Here is a 25,888-nt window from a genome sequence, read left to right on the forward strand (position 1 = left end):
TAGCCCTGGCTCTTAATCTACTGAGCCTCCTAGCTGCCCCTGACCCATACCTTTTGTCTTAGAATCAATGCTAAGTATTCATTTCAAGTAAGAAGAACCATAAGAGCATAGACAGTTGGAGCTACAAAGTGTCTGAGGCCAAATACGAACTCAGGACCTCTTAATTCTAGTCCTGGCTCAGCTGCATTCTGTCTTGAATAAGAATAAGTTTGCCATGATCTTCATATATCCCTTAATTCAGTTTCAGATTCTGGATTTCTCCATAGATCTAGGAAGCTGTTACCTAAATATATTCACCCCAGCCCCTCACCCCATACTGTCTCTGTACACCTGTATATGATACTAGTAAGTCTTGATGGCATTTTTTGATATGATATCATCAAATTTTAATCAAGAAGTGGAGTAGACTTGGTTAATTGTAACTCAATTTATTATAGTAGCATTTTAATCTTAGGGTTGAAGTTGAATCAGTTCTCAGCATAATTCTGTCCTTGTATCTTTCACAGTATGGATTGTGTTCCTAAATTCCATATTACATTCTGAGATGAATAAGTAATACTGACTTTTAAAAATTACACACATTGTAATATTAGCTGGACTACATTTTTGTTTTACTATTTTTGTAAAACTTTATGTGTGCTATGTGATGTTAAATTTCTTTTTTTTTTTTAATCCTTAGGTCTTCTGTCTTAGAATGGATGCTAAGTATTGATTATGCAAATTGGTTAAGTGACTTGCTCAGGGTCCCATAGCTAGGAAATGTCTTGAGGTCAAATCTGAACCCAGAACCTCCTAACTCCAGGCCTGGCTCTCTATCCATTGAGCACCTAACTGCCCTTACATAATTTACTTTTGTAATAGTTCTTTTTTATCTTGTTTTGTGAGACAGTCTTATTTTATAGCTTTAAAATGGCTTATTACAAATATGATGATATATTTGTGAGTTAAAAATAAGTAAATATGTTTCCTCTACAAAGTTCTACTTTAATGCTTCATTGTGATATAGAAGTGACCCTGGTTCTCTAAAGGCTATTCAACAGCTCAATCTTTTGACTGGGGTACTGGAACTGGAAAGGCTCTTTCTTAGTACAAGTCCAAAAAGAGACATGCGTATCTTGAAAAAGAACCAGCCTATATGTTTGAAGGGACTCATATCACCAGGAGATTGACTACATGGTAGTAAATATTTTCAACCATGGAAACTCATGAACGTTATATACTAAACTTAGAAGAGTTGCTAACAACATGGATGTGGTGAAAACATCCATTCTTGAAATAAGTATGGTGATAATAGAGAAAATGCAGCATATTGTGGAAAGGAGGCTGGATTTGGAGTATAAGGACTTTGATTTGAATTTCAGCTCTGCCACTTTATTACATATATGACTGTATTAAGTCATTTAATCTCTGTTGCTCAGTGGGGGGGCGGGGGTTGAGCCAGCTGGTGAGTAAGGCTCCTTTTAATTCTGAATGATGATCCTAATAACTTTAAGGTGAAAGGAGTTCACCTTATATAAGGTTCAATATATAAGGTTCAATTAATATTTATTGGATGGGATGTCCACTGTGAACATAGCACTCTGGGCCATGGAGGGTGAAAAGAGTATATAATTGGGGACTATAACAGCAATAACTAATGTAGAAAAATTATTTTCAATAATGCAAATATGGGGGAAAGGGCTATGAAGTAAAAAAAGAGAAGTTGGTTTTTACCTATTTTCATAGAATTAAGTTGAGGAAAGGATACATAAAAATTTAATAGGTAGAAAGGAAATTCTAGGCATTGGATCATGGAAGAAGAAAAATATAGGATATTTATTTTAAAAGTCTAGTTTGTGGGAATATATAGGGAGGTAGTAATAGAAGAAAAGAGTAGGATGCCTCATATTGTTGACAACATTAAATTCCAATTTGAAAAGAATTTGACTTAGTAAGGAGTCACTGAGAGGAATCAACAGCTGTATTGATAAGATAAATTCTGTAGTTATGTGAAGGATGAATAAAAGAAAGGGACTGTTAACAGTGGGAGGAACACCAGATTTGAAATCAGAGGACCCAGAATCAAATCCTATCTCTCTGACCTCCAGAAAGTCACTTAGTCTCTCTCTTGGCCTTGGTTTCCTCAACTAAAATAAAGGGATTACACTTTAATGGCCTCCTAATATATCCCTTCCAGTTCTAATTCTTTGATAAGCTGCCAAAGGTGGAGGCTATTGCAATGGTTTGTGGCAGTAGAAATAGAGAGAATATCATATACGGGTAAATTTAGGAACTGAAGAGGGGAAGAAAAAGAATCAAAGATGAAAGTATGGGAGAATTTAAATATGACAATTGGCTGGTGCCATTAACACAGATGATGAAATCAGGAGGAGCAGATTTTTGAAACAAGATCATATACTTGGTTTGAGATTCTGATTTTTAGGTACTATACTATCCTTTTATAAGATGAGAAAATAGGCCCAAGGAGCCTTGATTGATTCACAAGGTCTCTGAAGTTTGTTGGTCTTTTAAAGAAGACTTTTACCATAATTTATTTTTTTAAACCCTTACCTTCCATCTTAGAGTCACTACTGTGTATTGGTTCCAAGGCAGAAGAGTGGTAAGGGCTAGGCAGTGGGGGTTAAGTGACTTGCCCAGAGTCACACAGCTAAGAAGTGTCTGAGGCCAGATTGTAACCCAGAGCCTCCTGTCTCTGGGCCTGGGGTGGCTCAATCCACTGAGCCACCCAGCTGCCCCCTCCATAATTTGTTTTTAAAGAATTTATTGATAACATTTCATTTTAACCCTATAATTAACCCTACGCACAAGACATATTCCCCCAAAATAAATTGCTTTGGTGTAGGAGCTGTTTAATGAAATCATTGGTTAAGATTTCATGACCAGTGGTATCTGAAGTGTGCCAGGGAACATATAGAGTATGAGGTTATTTCTGTTTTCTTTCTAGTCCTAACAAAATTAATATTTTTGGCAAATTCTTTTCCTTTTTTCCTACCTTTGAAAATATTGATGCTATAGAATATTTTAAACACTTCCCCTTATATTTGTAATGCTATATTTTAGTTTCTATTGAGTTTTACTATAGAAAGTAAATGTTTTTGGTGTAAAGAAACAAGTTGAAATGATTACTAATATATAATAAGAAGGTATGAAGGCAAGTTTTATGTCATCGGTATAGTCTGTTTACAGACTAGAATTTTTGAAACAGTTCATATTTTAAAATAGCTCACAATAGCTCTTAGCAATTTGTCAAGCTTCATCATCACAACAGCCCTATGAGGTAGGTAGTATGTTATAATATTATATATTATAATATGTTATAATTCATTTTATGCTTGATTAAAACCAAGGCTCAGAATAAATAAAATGACTTGTCTACCTAGGTTTCATGCCTAGTAAGTGTCAAAACTGAGGGGGGGGGGGTTGTATGTGTGGTCTTTTTCTTCAAATTTTTATTTTTCTTGATTTGACAACAAATAGTATCAAATTCTCAGACTGAAATTGTTTAGTAAAATCACTAGAGTGATTGCTTGTCACTTTCTACTTTTTCAGCTTACTGATTTTTAACAGAAAGTTTGTCAGAACCTTGATTTTAACTCAGATCAAGTGGGTTTCCCCCATTAACATTATGTTCTCCCTAATTTCATGAGGGGTGTGACCCTTCAAAGGCATCTTCCTAATATATATTTTTGCCAGATTTAAATGTGTATTTTAATTAAAGCATAATGTTATTGACTTCTAACCCATGGAGCTGGGTTTGGGAGCTTAATTAAGTGGACACATCAAAATACACTAAAGATTGTATAAAAATTAATAACCAATAAAGGAAAGGGGAGATGAGTGAAAAGGTACCCAAAAGAGAGCTACATAAGAATGTGCCTAGAACTTTCGGTGGTCAAGCAAGTATCTAGACAAGAAGTTCTGAAACTTCCATATAAACAGCCATATTTGAGCTTTAACAAATAAGTGAATTAGAATGCACTTCTTCAAAAAGGGAGGTTTTAAAAAAGTTTCACTGATTAGTTTTCAAATGACAGGAAATTAGAGATGATCCTTAATCTTCTAAAGCAGTGAGATGTAAATGGTTAGTTTGCAAAGTCTAGTTAAAACTAGTATGAAAGTTCTTAAAATTTTTAGGAACTGACTAGTTATAAATGCTTGAATTCCAAGGCATAGAGATTGATTAAGAAACTATACCATTCTCTATGTAGAGAACTTTTCCTCACTTAGTATTGGCATAGGCCATTAAAAAGCTAACATTTATAATATTTCTTCCCATGATAGAAAGAAGACTCCTTTTTGAGTCTATATTAAGTAATAATCATTTTACATTGTCTCTCATTTCTTTTAAGCCACTTGTAAACTATTGTTGCTTCAGGAACCTCCCTTGTAAAAAAGGTTTAATGCTCTTTAGTTTACAGGGATAAAAATAATGGCAGTTTTTATTGATTATCTGCTATTTGCAATTACCTATTTCATGTTCTAAAGTTGACATGTCATATCTAGGTATATGAGCTTTCAGTTGTCTTTTTCTGACACTAGGTCTGTACTGTTGTTTCAATTTCCAAACTAATTTGGTCTTGGAACACCTAGGCTAATCTTGTATTGATAAAAACCCAAACTTGTTGAATTGAATACCTTCTCCAGGAGTAGAGGGGCTTTTAGAAAATTCTCAGAATAAAAATAGAGCAGATTATAAGCCAGTTTTTAATTAAAAATTGCCACATGTATTTTGGAGACTACCACTAGCCTATATAGACTTCTGAAAAATGTAAGCCTAATTTACATTTTGTAGGACAGTAGGGTTCCAAATAAAGTAATTTATGAAATCCTATCCCGGAGCATCTTTCCTCAGCCCTCCACACATACTTTATCTTCAATGCCCTAGGACGTTGTTTTGCATGTAGTTGGCACTTAGTAAAAACATTTAAAAATTGAATTGAATATAACTGTAAGCCAGTAAGAATTCTATAAGCATACTTATATTCTCTTCCTAATTTTGAGTATGATAAATATGTACCAGTGGGACATTCTGGGATTTTTTTTTAAGCAGTTGAGAAGTTTAGGTTGGAACATGTATTGCTAGTTCTGAATCAAAAATTGAATTTTTCCTGGAAATAGCAAAGTCTTTGTTCTAGTTATATGATTTGAGCAGCTAAGATCTCTTGGTCAGGTATTTGCCTGATAGCAGATGTCCAGTTAAGAGTCCTTCCTAACTACCAGGATAGTCTGGAATCTCCTCTGAGTGTTGCAAGCAAAACAAGATTAGATCAAAGACATAAGAAAGCGGTTTAAGAATAGTGGGGAAGGAGGATGGTCATATGCCAAAGCCTTGGTGTCATGTGTCACATTGCTTTAACTTATGGCATTATAGCAATATTGGTAATAATGGAAAGGACCCTGGAATTGAGAACACAGAAAACACAAGTTTTAACAGGGAGTTGACCTTATAACTTAAGTTATAAGTTATATAACCTTTGAACCTTGTGTTCCTCATCTATAAAACAGATATTACTTATTCTTATGTACAAGCTTGTGAGGATTATATGAGTAATATATGTGAAAATATTTGGTAAAATGTAAAACATAAATGCCAGCAGTTAATAGAGGAAGAATAGTTTTTAGGAGGTTTCATACTGTTTTAGAAGAACTCATGTTTTAATACTTCTACAAAGTGGATCAGAAAACATTCGGTTTTCTTAGATCTTTTGGAATTACATTTTTCATAAATTAAAAATTCTACATTATAGTAGTTTTCACTGATTTGCTGTCAAACCTTATAGTTCTATTATTTAAGGAATAGAACTAAGATTGGAATAGTATATGTAGACAATTATGAACAAGAAAACGTTTGTATCAAGTTACTGTACTATATAGGAGGAAATTATTTCATTCTCTGAAAAAGAAACTTGTAACTTACTGTAGCAATTGTGGAGATGGTTATAAAGTAGATAAATTGTTGGCATCATTATGCACAAGCACAGCTATAGAACCATTTAAATTGTAACTTGTTTCTGGAGCTAAGGGAGAGAACTAAGCAAAGTATTTTATGAATAAAGTTAATTTGGTAGATATGACTTCTTGAAAGTGCCCTGGGTATCTTTTTTCTTGGCTCAGCAGATATTTGGATACTACCATCATACTGCCAACCATCTTCAGGTTTTCATAGACTTATTGGAAAATCTTTGAATGGAGATGGCTTACCAAGATATTCGACTTCCCCCTAAATCTGAAGATTCCTTTAAAAGGAAAGAGTATCAGTATTTATAAATATTAGGGACTGACATCTAATTGTACTCTGGTTGGTACTCAGGATGGATTAGGGTTGTATAAATGTCGATCTTAATATATTTTTTAACTCTTTATCTTCTGTCTTGGAATCTATACTGTGTATTGGTTCCAAGTATTATAATTAAATTTACTATATCTACCAGTTATTTTCATTTTTTCATAATTCAACTTTTCATAAGGTTTATTAATAGAAAAGGTAGATAAGCATTGTTTTAAATCTCTTCCTTAGTCTTTAAGTTGTCAGACCACATGCCTCTAGTCTACCAGCATCTTTATTCTCTCCCCTCACCTCTCTCTCCAGCCCAGTGTCTGTCCATGAAGGCCCAGACAAGACCTGCCCCCTTTCTTATGAAACTAGTATGTGAAGATTATTGACGGACAGGTCAGCAACCCAGGAGGAGGAGGGAATAAACTTCCCTTGACACCAATCCCCCCCATGATCCTTTGGGAGTCCAGTCTCCCCAATGGATCAGTTAAACGTAACTATTTTTAAACCTCTAAATACCTTCTAGCTAAAGTACATACAGTATTGTACTTTCTAAGAGGGAGTTACAATAGTTAGAGATGAGAGGAAAAATATAAAAACTGATTGATAGATGCATTGACAAAATTCCAATTAGGGGGCATATGCCCTTTGGCATAAGAGTTTAAATTCAGAATAAGTATGTTCAACCCCCTTCAGTTCAGTTCATTATATCCCAAAGTTCATTCTGGATCTTTTGATGCATTGTGTGGCTTCTTCAGGCATCTTTACAGCATCTTCTCCAAAAGGGTTTGCTTTCTTGATTCCGATGTTGGCAAGTTTATTTTCCTGAAATTTCCCCAAAAAATGTTAAATCTTGGATTTTTGGATAATTACACAATCCCCCTTGAGGAGACCCCCTTGACAGACACCAAAATCACCCTGGGATACAGACTGAGTTATGAGGTATATGAAACAGTTGTCAAAAGAAAAACAAACCACCCCCCAAAAAATCCTAAAGAAAAAGCAAAAATTAAATTCTGTATAAATATAAGAAGTACAGAAATGATAAAAAAGAATCTTATGTGTATAGAATTCTTAGTAAAAAATAAGTCTGTAACAGGTCCTTGAATCACAGGAAGGCCCTATTAAAGTGATTTATTGCCCACAAGCCTGAAGGACAATTGCAGCGATATAGCACTTTACCCATTGGCAGCCAAGACTATAGAAAATTGCCAAACCATAAGAGAAAGGACTATGTTTCAGGAGCAAATGGGAAAATTATTCCCTGGTCTGATTTTACCTTCACTGTCAGGAATGAGGGAAACCAGGATGATGACTGAAGTGAGGTACTTGACTGAGAATATTACACAAGGAATATGGTACAAGGAGTCCTGCATTTTAACATGTCAAGCTCCACAACCTCAATTCTCACACTAGGTTCAAGTCCTTTCGTATTGGCATCAAAGTTCAACAATCCTCCCTGGATTGGTTCTGTCATTTTTGACCTTGTGCTACTTGGCACTGTGTATAGGCTGTTTTGTTCCCTTCTGGAATCAGACACAATCATTAAACACAGTCCTGTGACATTTATCAATTTATGGCAGGTTTCCATAGTCTAAAGCTTTTTGGTATGCATAATTACTAGGGCTAATAGATACTATAAACTTTATTCTTCAAATCAAAAACATTAATACTGATTTCGTGTACTTCAAATATTACCAAAGATTGTAAAAAAGAAAGAAAATCAGATATTCTATTGTGAATATAAGGAGAAAAAATTAAAAAAAAAACATAATTTCATAATTTACAGTCCATGTGACAAAGAGTTATCCAGTCAGAGACACAACACAAAAGGTGCTCACTCAAAAATTTATATCCCATTTACTTTGGCCAGGATCCACAGTGTGAGTGTACATGATTTTTTCACCAGATAAAACACTTTTAAAAACAGTTGTACAACAACTAATATAGATTCTAAGAAATGCCCAAATCCCCAAAATTATAAGAGTTCATTTTGGGACAACTGCAAACAAACCTGTTTCTTGCAGCCATGAGAGGTTCCACCAGCTATCATTAGGATTCATGTGAGTCTCTACAACTATTTGCTGTGTGTTATTTAAAAGCCATTGTAGCTCATGGATATTTGTCACAAGTTCTCCAGACCTATTTACATAAGAACAACAAGACTGATTAATAAATGCACAAGCACCTTCCAATGGGGCAGTGAGCATGTCAAGGGCCAGTCGATTTTGTAAAACTGTTTTTGCTAAGGAGTCAATCTCCTGTAGATAAGAGATGGCTTTAGTGGTTTGTGAGATGGCTTGAGCTGTGTCTTGAGCCAGTCTTTCAACCTCAGCTGAGATATTCCTAACAGAGTCCATTACTGCCATCATTCCAGAATTCAGCAGGAGAAAAAACAGTAAACCTCTGTACCGTTGATGAAAACCTTATGGGTCCAAAAATGTCACTAAGATTATTTTGGTGGATATATCTGGTAGAATGAGCTGAAGAGTTACAACAAAAAAAAAACCCCATTTCGAAGCTACTAGGCTTCACAGGAAACTTCTTTTGATACACAAGGCTGAAGAGTGGTAAGGGCTAGGCAATGGGGGATAAGTGACTTGCCTAGGGTTACACAGCTAGGAAGTGTCTGAGGTCACATTTGCTCCCATCTCTGTGTCTGGCTTTCAATCCACTGAGCCACACCCCCCCCCCATTTTAGAGCTGAAAAGAGGGCCTCCAGTTCAGACTTGGGTGTTTGAACCCAAGTCTTTTGACTCACTTATTATTGTCCTCAAATTTCTCTTCCTTGGAATATGATAGAGATAGAGTAAATATTTATTGAGTGCTTACTCTCATACTAGGTTGTAAAGAGGCATACAATTTAAGAAATGTTTGAAAAGGTAAATCATGGCAGATATTCATCCATTGACTTCTCATTTCCTCCCCCATATATTCTGAATATTCTGTTTTGTTGTAGTTTTAAGTTTCTTAGGTTCACTTCTAAGATAATAAAAATTTCTAAGACAAATAAATTTTAAAAATTATTTTATTGAGTTTGCATTGTCATAGAGTTCAGAATCTCAGGTAGGAAGGGACCTCATAGGCCATTTAATTAAATAATACTCTTTCCCATTCCCCTCCATAGCACAGCAGAAAGTGGTCATTTTAGCCTTTGCTTCTCAGCAAAGTAAGTTCAGCAGGGTAAGTTGATAAGTTGATTTATGAAGTTTTCTTTGATTCTGTACCATCCTGTTAGTAAAAGAGTAGTGGGGTTTGTATGCATGTGTGTCTGGTGGGAAGAGAGAAAATGTCCTTTTAGTCTTTAAATGGTTAGGATGCTAGTCACAACAGATTTTAATGTAGCAGGGATTATGGGCAATAGTATTTTCATAGTAGTAGAAAATAAAGGGTGTATTGTCTATGTTGTAGGAAGGAGAATTCCTTGTATATTCCTTGAGTGTGGACAGATTAATCATTTAAATGTTATTGAAAAATAGGCTATTTTAATTCTTCTATCATTCAAACCTGGAAAGTTATTTTGGCCATAGTAGTGTTGAAACAACCTTAAGAGTTGATAGGTGGCTAGGTCCCTCAGTGGATTGAGAGCCAGGCCTAAAGTCAGTAGGTCTTGGGTTCAAATGTGGCCTCAGACACTTACTAGCTGTGTGACACTCAGCAAGTCACTTTTCCCCATTTCCTAGCCCTTACCTCTCTTCTGTTTTGCAATTAATACCCTTGTTTGCATGCTGTTTCCTCATTTGACTGTGAGCTCCTTTCAGATTAGGGACTATTTTATCCCTTTTTATCACTTAACTTTTGGGATTGTACCTGGCATATATAACGGGCACTTTAATGGCTTGACTGTTCTTTGATGTGTGACTTGAATTGGCATGTCCAAACTAAAAACCTGCACAAATAGTCTTCTAGATTTGTCTTTGACAAAATTCTTTAATCTCCACGTCTGAAACATTTTTGTAAAAAGATATTTCAGTCAATTGCTCATTCAAAAGCAACTATTTCTTGGCAAAGATACTAAAATGGTTCACTGTTTTCCTTCTCCAGCTCATTTTATAGATATAGAAATTGAAGCAAACAGGATTAAGTGGTATGTCCAGGGTCACACAACACAGTTAATAAGTGTTTGAGGCCAGATTTAAACTTGGGTCTTCTTACTCTAGGCCTGACACTGCCATCTAGCTGGTACTTAGAAGAAAAGAATTTTGCATACTATTTTTTTTTAAACCCTTACCTTCTGTGTTAGAATTGATTGGAAGTATTGATTCCAAGGCAGAAGAGAGGTATGGGTTAGACAAATAGGGGTTAAGTGGCATCACACAAGAAGTGTCTAAGGCCAGATTTGAAACTAGAACCTCCTGTCTCCAGGCCTGACTATCTGCTAAACCACTTAGCCACACCTGTATAATATATTTTAATTTGATGTAAGGGTATTAGGCTTCCATATTTATTTCTCATGAGTGAGATTTTAGTATCCCACTGTAGAATTGTTTTCACTAATGGATGGAGATTATAACAGTTTTTTAATGTATTTAACTTCTATTTTCTTCATTTTTCCTTTTGTTTACATTGCATAGTTGGATTTGGTGCTGGACTTGGAGTTAGGAAAACCTGAGTTCAGTTGCTCCCTATGGTAGCTTTTCAAAAGCTTCTTGCATCTTTCTGAGCCTCAATTTCCTTATCTGGTAAAATATAGTTAATATTTAAGAGTGCCTAATTTAAAGGATTGTTGCATAGTATGTGTTTTAAAATTTTGTACCCTGGGGACTTCATTTCTCAGCATTCTTTACTCTTCCTCAGGGTTCCCTTGTCTTTCACCCTGCCCTGGGTTTGTTTATAAATTTGCTGAAAATGCCTTTTTTCCTTTGGTTCAAAGGAGGCAGGCTTGTAGGTCTCCGGCTTTTTGCTCTGCTCACTCTTGGCTAAAGAAACCCCCTTTCTCACTTTCTTGTTAAATCTTACAAATTTAAATACTTGGAGTATTCATTCATTTTTAGTCTTACAATATCACATGTGGAGAAAATTGCAAACTTGTTTATTAGTTGGGAGTTGGGTTCCCCTTCTCTCTCTCTTTCTCTTTCTCTCACTTTCACCACACACACACATACACACACTTTTTTCTTAAGAAGAAGTGTGCTTCAGAAAAAGGAACAAGAAGATTTGAATTCAAAGCTGTGACATATTTGCTTGAATGACCTTCAGCAAATCTTTTTATTTCTCAGTGTACTGGGCAATTCTCAAGTTGCTTTGTTTATTTCAATCTCGTACTACTTTTTTGCCTTCTGTCCTTCCTTTAGTAAAAAATACCTTCCATTTGGTCCTTAATTTTTGCTTCACTAGAAGAAACTTGTTATATTGAATTGTAATTCCCTGTGAGGAGTGTGCATGGATTAGTGGAGGACACATTAATGGCAAGATCAGTAGTCTTCTTGCCATTGCTTTGTTGTTTATTAAATGCCTTACCTAGTAAACTGAAACATGTTTAGTCCTTAAGTTTTTAAAAGTAAACAGATTACTTTTTTTAAAACTTTATCTTCCATCTTAGAATCAATACTGTGTATTGACTCTAAGGCAGAAGAGTGGTAAGGGCTAGGCAATGGGTTTAAGTGACTTGCTTAGGGTCTCACAGCTGACACAGTTGAACTCAGGACCTCCCATCTCTAGGCCTGGCTCTCAATCCTTTGAGCTACACGTGTGCCCCCCAAAGTTGACTTAATCACATACCAAGAATAGTTCATCCCATCCTTATTCACAGTGTAAATTAGACATTTAGGTGGCATCGGTATTGTCAAGAGATTCTGAATGATGTGGTCTTCATGCATCCCCTTTTAAACACCCTAATATAGCAGTTGGTATTTAATTCTCATATAGTGAGAGATATCTGAGAGTACAGCAATAATTAGTATTTCAACTGCTTCTGAAAAGTTTCCCTAATATCTGTGTGTTAAATCAGTGCTGTATCCTTAGCCCCTTTGATTGTCAAATGAAGCTCAGGAATGCCCTTTGAGAATGCTTTAAAGTAAAATGCATAGGATTATAATGGAAACCAGTTATTGAAATAGTTAACACAAGTTTTTTAAAATACCTTTACCTTCCATTTTAGAATCAATTCTGTGTATTGGTTCCACGGCAGAAGAGCCATAAAGACTAGGCAATGGGGGTCTAAAGTGACGTACCCAGAGTGACACAGCTAGGAAGTGTCTCGAGTTCATATTTGAACCCAGGACCTCCTATCTCTAGGCCTGGCTCTTAATCCACTGAACTACCTGGCTGCCCCCCACAATTAAAAAAAAAATACATTCCTGGATCCTAGTTTAAGAATTCTGGGTATTTTGTCTTTCTTATTTATCTATTTATTTATCTCTTCATTGTGATTTACTGTTTTATGAAGTGAGAACTTAAGATTTTATAATCAAGGTTGTCACTGTTTTGACTGCTGGGTATCTGCTTGGTAAGTGGATCAAATGTTTTCTGGCTGAGGTGGTTTTTAGACTTTTTGATCTTTTCTTTTGGCCACTAGTATGTTTAAATTTCAGTATGAAATTGTCATAATTACTATCAATTTCATCCATTTTCTAATTTTTTCACAGAAGTAACTTGTGTGTATATATGTTGGAATTTTTTTAATTGTATTTTTATTCTTTTAGCTCTTTTTTTATTTTCACTAACAAGTTAATCATCTTAAATGTATACCAACAACTAATTTGTTAATAATTCTCATATCAGCCAGTTAATAAGCATTTATTAAGTTGATACTATAAGTTCCAGACATTGTTAGACACTGAGGATACAAATTGAAAAACTAAGTAGTCTACCAGAGCATACATTCTTTCAGAGGAGTCTATGAACCCTTTTTTTTTTGCCATTTTTATTTAATGCCTACTTTTGCATTGAAGTCATTGACAATCAAAATATATGTTGCTTTACTATAAAGGATCTTATAGGGTATTTTTTTGGTTAACTTTTTCATGCTCTCTACAACAGATGTTTGTGTATAAGTGCAATTAATTTAAAATTTTTATTGTTTTTCCTTTATTCTTTATTTCCAAGTAGGTCCCTATAAAAAGGAGTTAGGGTAGTTTAGGTAACCAATACAATTATCAAGTTCAGTAGCATATGCAGTGTTCCACACTCATAGGTCCCCATATGTGCTAATAAGGGAGTTTAATTCTCATATATCATTTGGAGAAAATTTGGTTGTTATAATTGTGTTCAGTTGACTCCCCCCTCCCCCCTTCCATTTGTAATGTATGTTGGTTCTGCTTATTTCACTTAGTATCAATTCAATATGTCTTCCCAGGACTCACTGTATTCTTCATATTAATTATTTCTTATGGTTTTGGGGGTTTCTTGCAAAGATGATGGTGTGGTTTGCCATTTCCTTCTTCAGCTCATTTGACAGATGAAGGAACTGAGTATATATGAGGCCAGATTTGAATTCATGAAGATGAGTCTTCCTGACTCTGGGACCATTCCTCAGTTGATGAACATCCATTCAATTTCCAGTTCTTTTCCACCACTAAAAGAGCTCCTATGAATATTTTTGTATATACCCAAAAGGTCCTTTTCCTTTTTCTTTGATCTCATTGGGTACAGACCTAGCAAGGGTATGGTTGAATTAAAGGATATATAGTTTTAAAGCCCTTTGAGCCTTCACTATTCTAGTTCATTAGTTTAACTATTTTCCTGTTATCTCCACTATTTGTCATTTCTAATAGGTATGAGGTGGTACCTTAGAGTTGATTTGCCTTTCTCTAAACAATAGTGATTTGAGAGCATTTTTTCATGACTATAGATAGCCTTGATTTCTTCTGAAAACTACCTGTTTATATCTTTTGACTATTGAGGAATGACTTATTTTTATTGATTTGACTCAGTTCTATACTCAGTATATATTTAAGAATTGAAGCTTTCCTCAGAGAAACTTGTAAACAATGTTTATTCACTGTATTTTCTAGCAAAATGAAATTTCATTTATCTGTTTTTGGGGTAGCTAATTGCCTCAGTTTCTTTATCTGTATCCCTGTATCTTTGCCAAGAAAACCCCAAAAGGGTCATGAAGAATTGGACATAACCAAACAACCACACAAATTTTTGCTTTTGTTGGATGCTAGTTTCTAATCCATTCTTCTCTCCATTAACATTTTACATGTGAACTCATCCCATTTACATTCAATTATGACTAGTATGTATTTTATTCCATCTCATTTTTTGTTTCTTCTCTCTTTTTTACCATGATTCTTCTCAGAAGACTATTTTGCTTTTAACTAAGTCATTCTTTATTCTGTCTCTTGCCTTTTATAATCCCTTTCCCTTCCCTTTTCTTTTTCCTTTCACCTTCTATCTCCCTATTGGGTAAGATAGATATCTGTACTCAATTGAGTGTGTGTGTGTATGTGTATATATATTCTATCCTTTCAACCCATTCCAGTGAGAATGAGGATCGAGTATTACCCGCCATCCTCCCCTCTATTTTCCACTCCATTGTAAAATCTCTTCCTTGTTTCATGTGAAAAAAAATTTCTACTTATTTTACCTCTCCCTTCTCTCAGTGCATTCCTCTTTTTCCTCTCCTCCCTTTCATTTTTTTGGAGATCATTCCAACATATTTACTTTACCGACATTCTCTAAAAATTATTAGATTATTGTCCTAATAATGATTAAGTTCTTAGGAGTTACAGTCATCTTTACTAGGAGTTACAGTCATCTTTACTTATTGGATTTTAAACAGTTTAACCTTATTTAAATCATTCATGGTTTCTCTTTCATGCTTGCCTTTTTATGCTTCTCTTGAGTCTTCTGTGTGATATCTCAAGGTTTTTCTATTCAACTCTGGCCCTTTTACAAAGAACGCTTCTATTTCATTGAGTGTTTGGGTTTTTTCCCCTGAAGAATTATACTTAAATTTGCTGAAAGGTTATTCTTGGTTGTAATCCTAGCTCTTTTGCCTTCTGGGGTATCATATTCAAATCCCTCTGCTTTTTTAACATGAAAGTTGCTGAATCCTTTGTGATCCTGACTGGCTTCACGATATTTTTATTATTTATTTTTGGCTACCTGAAGGGTTTTCTCTTTGCTCTGGGAGCTCTAGAATTTCATTATAATATTTCTGAGAATTTTTACTTGATGATCTCTTTACCCTCTGGATCTGTGATATTGGGACAGTTTTCCTTGCTAATTTATTGATCTATGAAATTTTCTTGGTTCTTTGATCTTGGCTTTCAAGTAGTACAATAATTCTTAAATTATATCTTCTAGATCTTGTCTCCAAGTCAGTTGTTTTTCCAGTGAAATATTTTACATTTTCTTCTTTTTAGTATTTTATTTCTTGATGTCTTGTGTTTTATTATTTCTTGATGTCTTGTGGCATCATTAGCTTCCGCTTGCCCAATTCTAATTTTTAAGGAATTGTTCTTAGTAAGATTATGTACCACTTTTTCCATTTGGCCAATTCAGTTTTTGTTTCAAAGGGGAGTTAGTTTTCATCATTGAATTTTTGCATCTTTTTTATTTGACCTTTTTTGCTTTCAAAATTCCTCACTAAGTGAATTTTTGTGCCTCTTTTATTATTCTGTTTTTATTTTCTTCAGCATTTTTTCGCTGTATTTCTTTTTACCAAGATGTTCATTCTCTTTTCATAATTTCTTGTATCAGTCATTTCTTTTTTTCCTTTTTCAACTCATTTCATTTGTTTTTATTTTATTCCAGTAACAAATTTACATATAAATTTTCTAAAGTTACATAATAAATGTCTTCTCTTCCCTCTCCCCTCCTGGAATTGACAAGCACTTCCACTGGGTCATACATATAATCACTCAGAACTTATTTCCTTATTCATTTTTGTGAGAGAATAATCTTATAAAACCAAAACCCCAAATCATGTACCCCGATAAACATGTGATTGTTCATTGGCGTCAGCTTTGCCCAGTGCCAGCAAAGGGTCCTCTATATTATTTCTGTCCAGTTGCTTGTCCCCTTTACTGTTTCTGTCCTGAAGTTGCTGGTATGGTCACTGTTGCTACTACTATGTCTGTAGGTTCCAAGCAAGCTTCTGTCTTGGTATCCCAAATTTCGTCTGACTGCCCAAGTTTTCATAGGCTGAGAAAAATGTCTTGCTTGCCATGACCTTTTGTTGAATCAGGCATTAAAAATTTGATTTCGTTTGAATTTAAAATTCAATTATTTTAAAGGAAATTTTGAGTGTTCAGCCAGGTTGCCTCTAATCCATTATTTTGGCTCTCCCCCAACCCAAACTATTTGCTTGTATCTTTGATCATTTATCCATGTGGTGTCCCAGTTGTTTCATGGTAGACTTTTTGCAAATAACTCATGAGCTCTGCAATATAAGATGACCAAATGAGAAATGGGGTTTTTTGCTGCCTGTGCATGCATGGGAAAAAAAAACAATTCCCTTAACTTCCAAGAGGTTTCACAAGGAGAGGAGAACCTCTTAAAACATGCTTTTCTTTTAATATATATGTATCTTCTGGTAGCTTTTTCAAGAATGTCAACGTGGATACAATTCCTTTTTCCACTTGTCATTGGTCTAGAATACTACATTTATAATATCAATCAGATAATTTAATGCTTGTAAAAGGTCTCAATCTCTGCTTCCTTTTCTATTCCTTTGCCAGTGTCACTAGAAAAAAAGCAGATGGAAGTCGTGTATAGGACTGATGATCATTTGTATGATGGGTTGTAATGGTCAAGTAGTTCATTACTGGGTGGCCTGCCTATTGGCAGCCTTTCTTTTCTTAGCTTATTTGCTCCTTGGACAGCAGAATTTAGTTTGCTATTCAGACCATGCTCTTTTGGCAAAGTGTTAGAGAACCCAGGTTTACTTCTGCTTAATGGGGGTCATCAGAATAGGACTTGTGAAGTGTCCCTAGCCAGCTGCTAAATTGGGAGCAGTTCCTGAATACTTGGAAGAAGAAATTTTCTCATGTCGTTACATAGTTCATCAGAAAAGACAAGCATGTGCCAGTCATATTCTGTGAATGATTTTATTATGTCATTGTGGTATTGACTTAAATTGATTTTCATAAGTAGCTTTTATAATTCTGACTCATTTCCTACAATAAGTCTGAATTTGTGATTTGAGATTCAGTTAGATTATTTTTTAACTATAGAATTGGAAATGAAGGTGAATCTAGGCTGTTGAGTAGTAATAATCACTTCTGCAAATGTTGGAGAAAGGATATATTTAATGAAGTGAACAGCGTCTTATACAAATAACATGTGTTTTACCCTTTTGGAGTTTAATCTGAGTATTATTACAGCATTAGATAGTTGTAACTTAATTAGACTGACTTCTGTAGAAATTGAGCTTTGTGTGATGTTGCATGTGCTATCAACTATGACCTGTTTGCTGATTTTGCTTTACTTTCCTTAAAAAGTAAAATTGTGGAGAAGAGTTGTTTCAAAAACAAAATTTATTCCTTCCAATCAAGCTCTACTTGCTTTACAGTAAAATTTTAACTACCTAACCTGAGCAAAAGTTAATTTTGTACAATCCATGAAAAAACAACAGTGTGGAAAGTTAGGAGGTTGTATTTAATTTGAAATGCTTAATTACATTTCTTTGTAATATCATTATAATGGCTAATGGTCCCCCACAAAAAACTTGTAGCTCTTAGTTTAGCATTTGGGGGCATACTGGAAAATAAAGCAATCCGATGACTTTACATATATTTTTAACAAGAAATTATTTTTATTAAACAGCACCTGTGGAACCTTCTCAAGAAGAACAGTCAGTGTTGTATGAAGGTAATTTTCTGTTATGCAATCTTTTCAACAGAAATCATTTGTTTAGGGGAGTAAGGATAGGTATTTTTTTTTTTTGTAAACGTGCATTATATCTCAATTTCTTGTTTAGGTTCAAATTCAGCTGTTAGCATGGAAGTTTCAGAACCTGTTGGTAAGACACTTTCTGACCATATTAATACAGTAATATGAAACTTTCAATCTCAAGATTTAAGGTGCAAATGTAAGTGTTATATTATAATGGCTAAATTGAGCACTGGCTTAATTAGGTCTTTGCTGTTAGGTGCATTTGTAGAATGTATATTATGCTTTTGGAAAGATTTTAATTAGACATGAATGTTACTGTAGTAAATGTAATGAGCACAAATATAACAGGATTAAGTAGAATGCTGTTGAAGTATTTGTCCTTGTTCAATTTGTTTTGGCCAAAACTTGCATTTTGTTCTCTGTATTTCATTAATGTTTTCTATTCCTAAACTGATTAATGACAGTTTAGATCAAATTTAAATGACATTTTTTATGTCCAGTGAATTTCTTCTTGAATTCCTATGTTTTAAAATTGTTTTTTCTATTAAGTTGTAATCATTTTCAGTGCATTTTGACATGTTGGAATATCTGCTGGGTACATTAAGTAGTTTTAAAAATCTTTCTTGCTGTTTTCCCTTATAAAAATGCTTGAATAGGTAAAATAGAAATCTCGTTTCTGATGTCAGCAACCAAGAGTTTTAAAGCTATAAGTTTCAGAAATAAGTAGAGATTTTCCTATTTTAATATATGTAGCAGGACATTAAAAAATGGAATGGTTTTCCAGTGAATATCTTCATAAAAAGCATCTGTTATTCATTGTAAAACTGTTCAAAAACAAAACTTAAGATATTTGTCTTTCTTCCAGTAGAAAATGGAGAGACAGAAATGTCCCCAGAAGAATCATGGGAGCACAAAGAAGAACCTAGTGAAGCAGAGCCAAGGGGTGGCTCTTCGGGAGATGGAGGGCCTCCAGAGGAGAGTGTCCAAGAAATGATGGAGGAGGAAGAAGAAATACCAAAACCTAAATCTGTGGTAGCACCACCAGGTGCACCTAAGAAAGAACATGTAAATGTAGTATTCATTGGGCATGTAGGTAAGTTGTAAGTAAGACTGGAATATTGTACTACTATAATTGCATGAAAGTATTTTACATTTCACTCTTTGACATTGCAGTCATTGATATCCTGTGTATCCTAACTTGGGGGTATATTAGTAGCTGAAACCATTTTTTGCTAAAAATCTACTTGATACATTAATTCCTGTATTAGTTTTCCATGAAATGAAATTAACTGGAGTGTTACTGATTCTTTGGGTCTACTTAATTTAGTCAACATATTTACTCTCCATTGTTGCTATTGTCTGGATGAGGGAGTTAGGGGTGGGGATGAGCTTGAGGAAGGAGAGGCTGCTTTTCTCAGTGATAACCCATCACTTGCTTTCATGCAGCTTTTATAGATCTCATTGTTGAAAAATTACAGTCCATGCTTCATTTGTGTTTGTTGTTAATAGGAGCTGAGAGAAATTTACCTAAATAATTCTCCCTCCAACAAAATATCTCTTAAATATCTTCTATGCTGTGATTAAATCATCTTTCTAGGGAGCAAATAACATTTTGTTTTTGTTTGTGTGCATGTGTATGTTAATCTTGGTTTTGCTACTTGTGTAATTTGAAGAGTGTTACTAAAGGCATTGTTATATGGTGTGTCTGGGTGTCTGGGTTTAAAAATGAAGCAAGAAATATGGAACAAGTATTAAAGCTTAGTACTCTTCATATTTGGTAGAGATTATTTGGGTAGATAAGTATAAAGCTGACAATAGTGATGTTTAAAAGTAGAGTGTATCCAAAATGCCCAGTGTATTTCTAAATGTCATTGTGGTTCTTTTAAGAGAGCATATATATCCATTTCTACTTAACTTTTTAATGGTTTACATTTCTTTTGTTAGATGCTGGTAAATCAACTATTGGAGGACAAATAATGTAAGTTGATAATTTTTCTTTTTTAAAACATTCTGTCTTAGAATCAGTTATCAGTTCCAAGGCAAAAGAGTGTAGTAATGCTAGGCAATGGGGGGTTAAGTTACTTGACCAAGGTCACACAGCTAGGAAGTGTCTGAGGTCATATTTGGATCCAGGATCTCTTGTTTCCAGGCCTGGCTCTACTCACTAAGCAACCTAGCTGCCCCTGATAATAGATTTCCTTAGTCTTCTACAAACTTTTGAGTTTCTTAATTCAACTACTAGCAGAGTATTTGCTGAAAAGTCCCTTAGTGTTGTTATGCATACTTGAAAGATAATTTTTAGAATTCAAAATTCTTGATTTAATCACTGGAGATATTATTTTAGTCAACTAGAATATAGTTCACCTGAGAATTTTTAAAAATCAGGTGTAAAAGTATGGGATGGGGAAATGCTTTCTTCTCTTTACCTATTAAATATCAAAAACATACCTGAGTTTTTCCGCTCCTAACATAGTACTAACTTTTAAAATAACTAGACTTTTTATTTGTTGACTGCTTTTAAAGTTTTAACATGTACATGTGTGGCTGTGTTTGTGTATTTCAGGTATTTGACGGGGATGGTTGACAAAAGAACACTTGAAAAATATGAACGAGAAGCTAAAGAAAAAAACAGAGAAACTTGGTATGGAAATTTTATTACAGCAATACAAAAATTACTGAAAATTTTACCTAGATGTTGGGCCATAAAAATTTTTAGGTACCTATTAGTATATCATAATTTTTATTGTAAGCATGGAATAGATCTCAGATTCATAGTTATTTAGGGATAAGACTTTATTTAAAGAGGTGTGTGTCTTTATAAATGAATTCTAGAATCTTTGAGAGGTATAAAAGTTTGTGTTAAAAACCTAGACAAAACAAAACAAAAAAAAGTAGTTCAGGTTTTCCTCCATCCTTCCTAGGCAAGTGCAGTAATAAGGAGGTGATGCAAACATTTCAATTCATATCATCCATTTAACACATTTAAGGGGACTGGGGGGAGGCAACACTTTATTGTAAATTCCACATCATACATCAAGTATTGAAAGGAAAGTGGAATTTTGCATTTCTTCAGCATGAATTAAAGTGTCATGATAATTAAAATCCTAATTGGTACACAAAAACTCAAATGGCCATGGTATTAGTTGGAAATTTGTCTTTGTTTATTATTCAAGCATACATGTAAACTTTTGTAAAGCACAGGCGCAGGCGTCTTGTATATCTTTGTGAATAAACAGCCTTTTCTCCCAGAACTTATCCGGTGGTTTTTATGTCTTTATAATAAATGCTATTCTGTTAATTATATAAACATCCCTAGGCAGTCATTCATTTTGCTGCATTATTTTTTTATTAGAAAGCTATAACTTCGGCACACAAATAGTTTAAGATTGTAATTCCTATGGGATTGATAACACTGACATTAAAATTTTAATTTATCTTATATACTCAGTTAATTACAGTGACTTGGAAATGATGGATTTTGAGGTTGGCTCTGTTAAGGTCATAATCACAGTTTTAAATACTTGATTGCTGTCTCTTTTGAGGGGAATTGAGAATTGTAAGAAATGAGTTTTACTTTTAATCCACTGCTTCTTTATAGGATATTTCTTTCATTGAATTTTGGGTGGGTAAAATTTTAATTCAAAGATTCATTCATGCTCTGTTAAAACACTCAAAAATGGCTATCATCTTCTAGAGTAATCATATAATTTTTCGAGATGCATGAAAACTTAATATGACATAACCACTTCAGAAGTTAAATAATGACTTGGTTGTTCAAAATCATGGAGATTAGTAGAGTGACCTGGGAAACCAGGTACTCTTTATCAGTCTTGTTTTGACAAAGTAGACTACCATAAATAATCAAATTGCAAGCTAAGCAAGTTGTTGAAAAGAGTTAAGTGAATATAGCAAAAGAAAATATCAATACTGATGTTTATGCAATTAATCATATTTTTTTTTAAAACTATGATTTTAAAATATTGCTAGTTCTCATTCTCGTCATCTACTTGGTTATAGTCAAATATATTGTTCCTTTGCTTGTGCTTTCTTAATCTGCATCATTTTATAAATGTTTAAACCATATTTCATTGAATTCTTCATGTTTCTTGTTCTTTGATGCCTCCCAGTGTTCTTTCTGCTATATTATGCTGCCTCCTAATTATCTGTGTTCTATATTTGGTAAAGTATCTGCAAAACAAAAATATATTGCCCTTGCCAAACATTTTACTTATTTCACTTAGATTTCTTAATACAATGCAAGGAAAGTTTTGTACTTTTAACTTTAGACATAAATATACTAGAGACAAATCAGTAACTTTAATTCTCAGTAATCTCAGCTTTAGGAGAAATATAACCTAAAGGAACAGAAATACTTTTATTTAAAAAAAAAAACTTATCTAAGCCATTTGCTCTTAAAATGTATAGGCAAATAGATAAAATTAACACAACCATTACAAAGTTCAGGTAACAATTTGGATTCATCAAACGGAAAATTAGTCATTTGCCTTTTTCTCTACCTTAGAAAATTATATTCCTACAAACTCTTAAACCAGTTCTTTAAGGATTTTCCTCTCTACTTGTGAAATTCTTTCATTAATAGAATTAGTCTACTAATAACCTAATCACTTTTAGGAAGAATTCTTCTGGTCAAACAAGCTCTTTCTCCTTAAGAAACTGGTTAGGCTTTCACTAAAATGATATAAAAAGATTTCATGGGAATACTCTTTTGGAATTGATAAAGAAAAACTGATCTTTTTCTTATTCAGATTGACCAAAGACTTTGTGTGAATAGAATGCTAGGACTGGAGTCAAGAAGGACTTGAGTTTAAACCTGGCTTCAGATATTTATTAGCTATGTGACGACCCTGGGCAAGTCACTGATCTCTTTCCCTTTTCCACTGGAGCAGGAAATGGTAAACCACTTAAGTATCTTTGCCAAGGAAGCCCCATGGACCATACTGCCACAAAGAGTCTGACAGGACTGAACAATAACAAGTGTCCTTTTTTAAAGAGGGGATAGGATAGGGCTGTGTTAGGGTGATTCTGCAGTAGAAATTACCAAATTCTATCTTTAAAATTGTGCTTCTCATAGGTACTTGTCATGGGCCTTAGATACAAATCAGGAAGAACGAGACAAAGGTAAAACTGTAGAAGTGGGCCGAGCATACTTTGAGACAGAAAAGAAGCATTTCACCATCCTAGATGCCCCTGGGCACAAGAGTTTTGTCCCAAACATGATTGGTGGTGCTTCTCAAGCTGATTTGGCTGTACTGGTAAGAGAATGTATCAGTTGACTTTTATTCTTTTACTTAGTTTGATTCAGAAATTTGAATTGCATGTGATAGAGTTCCTACTCATTAACTCTTTGCTCAGTCATCCCCTACCCCAAAGTCTGGTGATTATAATCTTGTGACTGGAATTACCTTCTGGGGTGCATGTTTGTAATAGATCTTCCTCTCCCTGTTCCCAGCTTAGTTTTATGTTCTGGTAGGTCAGAAACTCTGAGAAATTATTTCTTTACAATTCAGTGTTTTGTATATGTTCTTTAGTTCATCTTCCATCTGGCTCCGAGTACAGTGCTTTGCTGATCGATCCCCAGTCAAATGAAACATAAATAAGACCTGGGGAGAAAGGTTTGGAAAATGTGAATCATTTGTTGAAATGACCAATGGTTGAGCCTCATCAATATGGTCTATGTTGTTTTATAAATTAATCAATAATTGCTACACTGCTGGATGTTGGAAGAAATATTCTTTTTTTGAAAAAGCCTTTCATTTTTCTCACAAGGTTTTGAGTAGATTTGTGTGCTTGACTGCATGTGTGTTGTGTGTCTGCATGCACCTTTAAATTCATATTTTATGTTTTATTTGGGTATAGTAGCCACATATATACCTCTCCCCAAAAGTATTCTTTGAACAAAGTTAAGCACAAGGTTAATAAAAGAGATTTCCATAGATGCCACTATATTTCCACTTATGTAGGCCAAATTTTCTGACAAGAAAATATCTTGAGTGTTTGGTAACAACAAACACTAAGCACCTACTGGGTTCAGAGTACTGTGCTAGGTACTGAATGGAAGCTCTCCTTCAGGGAGATGATAGTCTAATACAAGGATAAGGCACAAATGCAGTTTACTATAATAATATTATGTGAGTGCATTGATTGCAGACATGCTTCACCACTAGGTGTCGAGTTGATAATGTTGAAGGTGAGAACAAGTGTAGTTATACGTCAGGGAAGAGTTCATGGAAGAAATAATATCTGAATTGGACTTCTAAAGGTTGAATAGGGAGTTGCTAGTCCAAATTAAGGAAGGGGGTGTTCTAGGCATTAAGAAACTGAGGAAAAGCACAAAGTGAATGAAGTTGGGAACTGTAACAGTAAGAGAAAGCTGGGGGGGGGGGGAATAGCACCACTAGAGTTTGGAATGTCTGGCAAAGAATATTTTATTTCATTCCTTAAGCAATAGGGAGACATTATTGATTTTTCAGTAAATGAATGAACAGTATTTACATTCAATGAGGAAGATTGATGTCATTAATGGGTAGATTGAAGAGTAAGAGAAATTGGAAGTGACTAGAAATACAAAGCTATTGGAAAAGTCTAGGCAGGTGGTAATGTAAAAATTACAGTAATGAGGATCTATCTATATTAGGGTGCTGGCAGGTAATACCCATATATACTTCCTTATTTCTTCCCCAGTTACTTATGAGAAGGTTCCAGTATAACTGAAATATAATTTTCACATTGGAAACAAAGTGTACATTGAAGAAAAACTTAGTGGCTGTTTTCTTGGACTAGGTAATCTCTGCCCGGAAAGGAGAGTTTGAAACTGGATTTGAAAAAGGAGGACAGACAAGAGAACATGCCATGTTGGCAAAAACAGCTGGTGTAAAACACTTAATAGTGCTTATTAATAAGATGGATGATCCAACAGTAAATTGGAGCAATGAAAGGTGAATAAAATACATTTATTTTTTAATATATATTCCCTTAAGAATCCTCCTTGGTAATAATACATTGAGAAAAGTTTATTCTTCTGTCTTCAAGTAGAAAGGCACCTGCTTTTTATTCTAACATAAATATTTTTCTATATCTGGGACTTTTCCTTCCATATTTGACCTCCTAGATATCATCAAAGCAGAGACTTTAATAATGTGGTTAGAAAATGTTTTTGTGATTAGTTGGCTGAATTCACAGCAGTACGTGAGCTCATAGATCTGCTAACATTTATAATTTTTTTTGTCTTTAGTCACCTTTGTCTTAATCTGATTGGACTGAAGAGGAATCTCAAACTTTGTACTTGTTATTCATGATTTGGAACATTTTTTCATATAGCTATTAATGGTTTGCATATATAACAGTCTTTCAAAAGTTAAAGAATTGTTCATAAACCCCTGGACACTATTTGGATCTTCTTTTTGAATTCTCCTTAATGATGAAATTTGTTGCATAATTATCTTTTTCATGGCTAATTTTAAAAAACTATTTGTAGATATGAAGAATGTAAAGAAAAGTTGGTGCCATTTTTGAAAAAAGTTGGCTTCAATCCCAAAAAGGATATTCACTTCATGCCCTGCTCAGGATTGACTGGTGCAAACCTTAAAGAGCAATCAGATTTCTGTCCTTGGTATATGTAAGTATCTTTAAGATTCGGGAAAATATTCCTAATTGTGTGATCCTGACCAAGTCACTTAACCTCTATTGCCTACCCCTTACCATTGCCTTAGAACCAATACCCAGTATTGACTTTTTTTTCCCTCCTAAACCCTTACCTTCTGTCTTGGAATCAATACTGTATATTGGATCCAATGCAAAAGAGGGGAT

At 34.3% G+C, this 25,888-nt stretch overlaps 1 protein-coding gene across 5 annotated transcripts in view; it reads left to right on the forward strand.

Moving 5' to 3' along the window:
- Positions 1-25,888, forward strand: part of GSPT1 (G1 to S phase transition 1) — a 46,944-nt gene that overhangs the window by 7,741 nt on the left and 13,315 nt on the right. For 2 of the 5 annotated variants that reach the window (XM_007498616.3, XM_007498614.3), the window contains exons 2-9: positions 17,993-18,037; positions 18,147-18,188; positions 18,927-19,154; positions 20,006-20,039; positions 20,625-20,702; positions 23,154-23,334; positions 24,863-25,017; positions 25,557-25,697. In XM_007498616.3, coding sequence (XP_007498678.2) covers positions 18,167-18,188; positions 18,927-19,154; positions 20,006-20,039; positions 20,625-20,702; positions 23,154-23,334; positions 24,863-25,017; positions 25,557-25,697 — 839 coding nt within the window. In that variant the 5' untranslated portion in view covers positions 17,993-18,037; positions 18,147-18,166. The remainder of the gene's footprint in view (positions 1-17,992; positions 18,038-18,146; positions 18,189-18,926; positions 19,155-20,005; positions 20,040-20,624; positions 20,703-23,153; positions 23,335-24,862; positions 25,018-25,556; positions 25,698-25,888) is intronic. The other 3 variants (XM_056806183.1, XM_007498615.3, XM_016423981.2) reach the window with 2 other exon arrangements.

The sequence above is a fragment of the Monodelphis domestica genome, chromosome 7 (genome assembly GCF_027887165.1).
Source record: "Monodelphis domestica isolate mMonDom1 chromosome 7, mMonDom1.pri, whole genome shotgun sequence".
NCBI lineage: Eukaryota > Metazoa > Chordata > Mammalia > Didelphimorphia > Didelphidae > Monodelphis > Monodelphis domestica.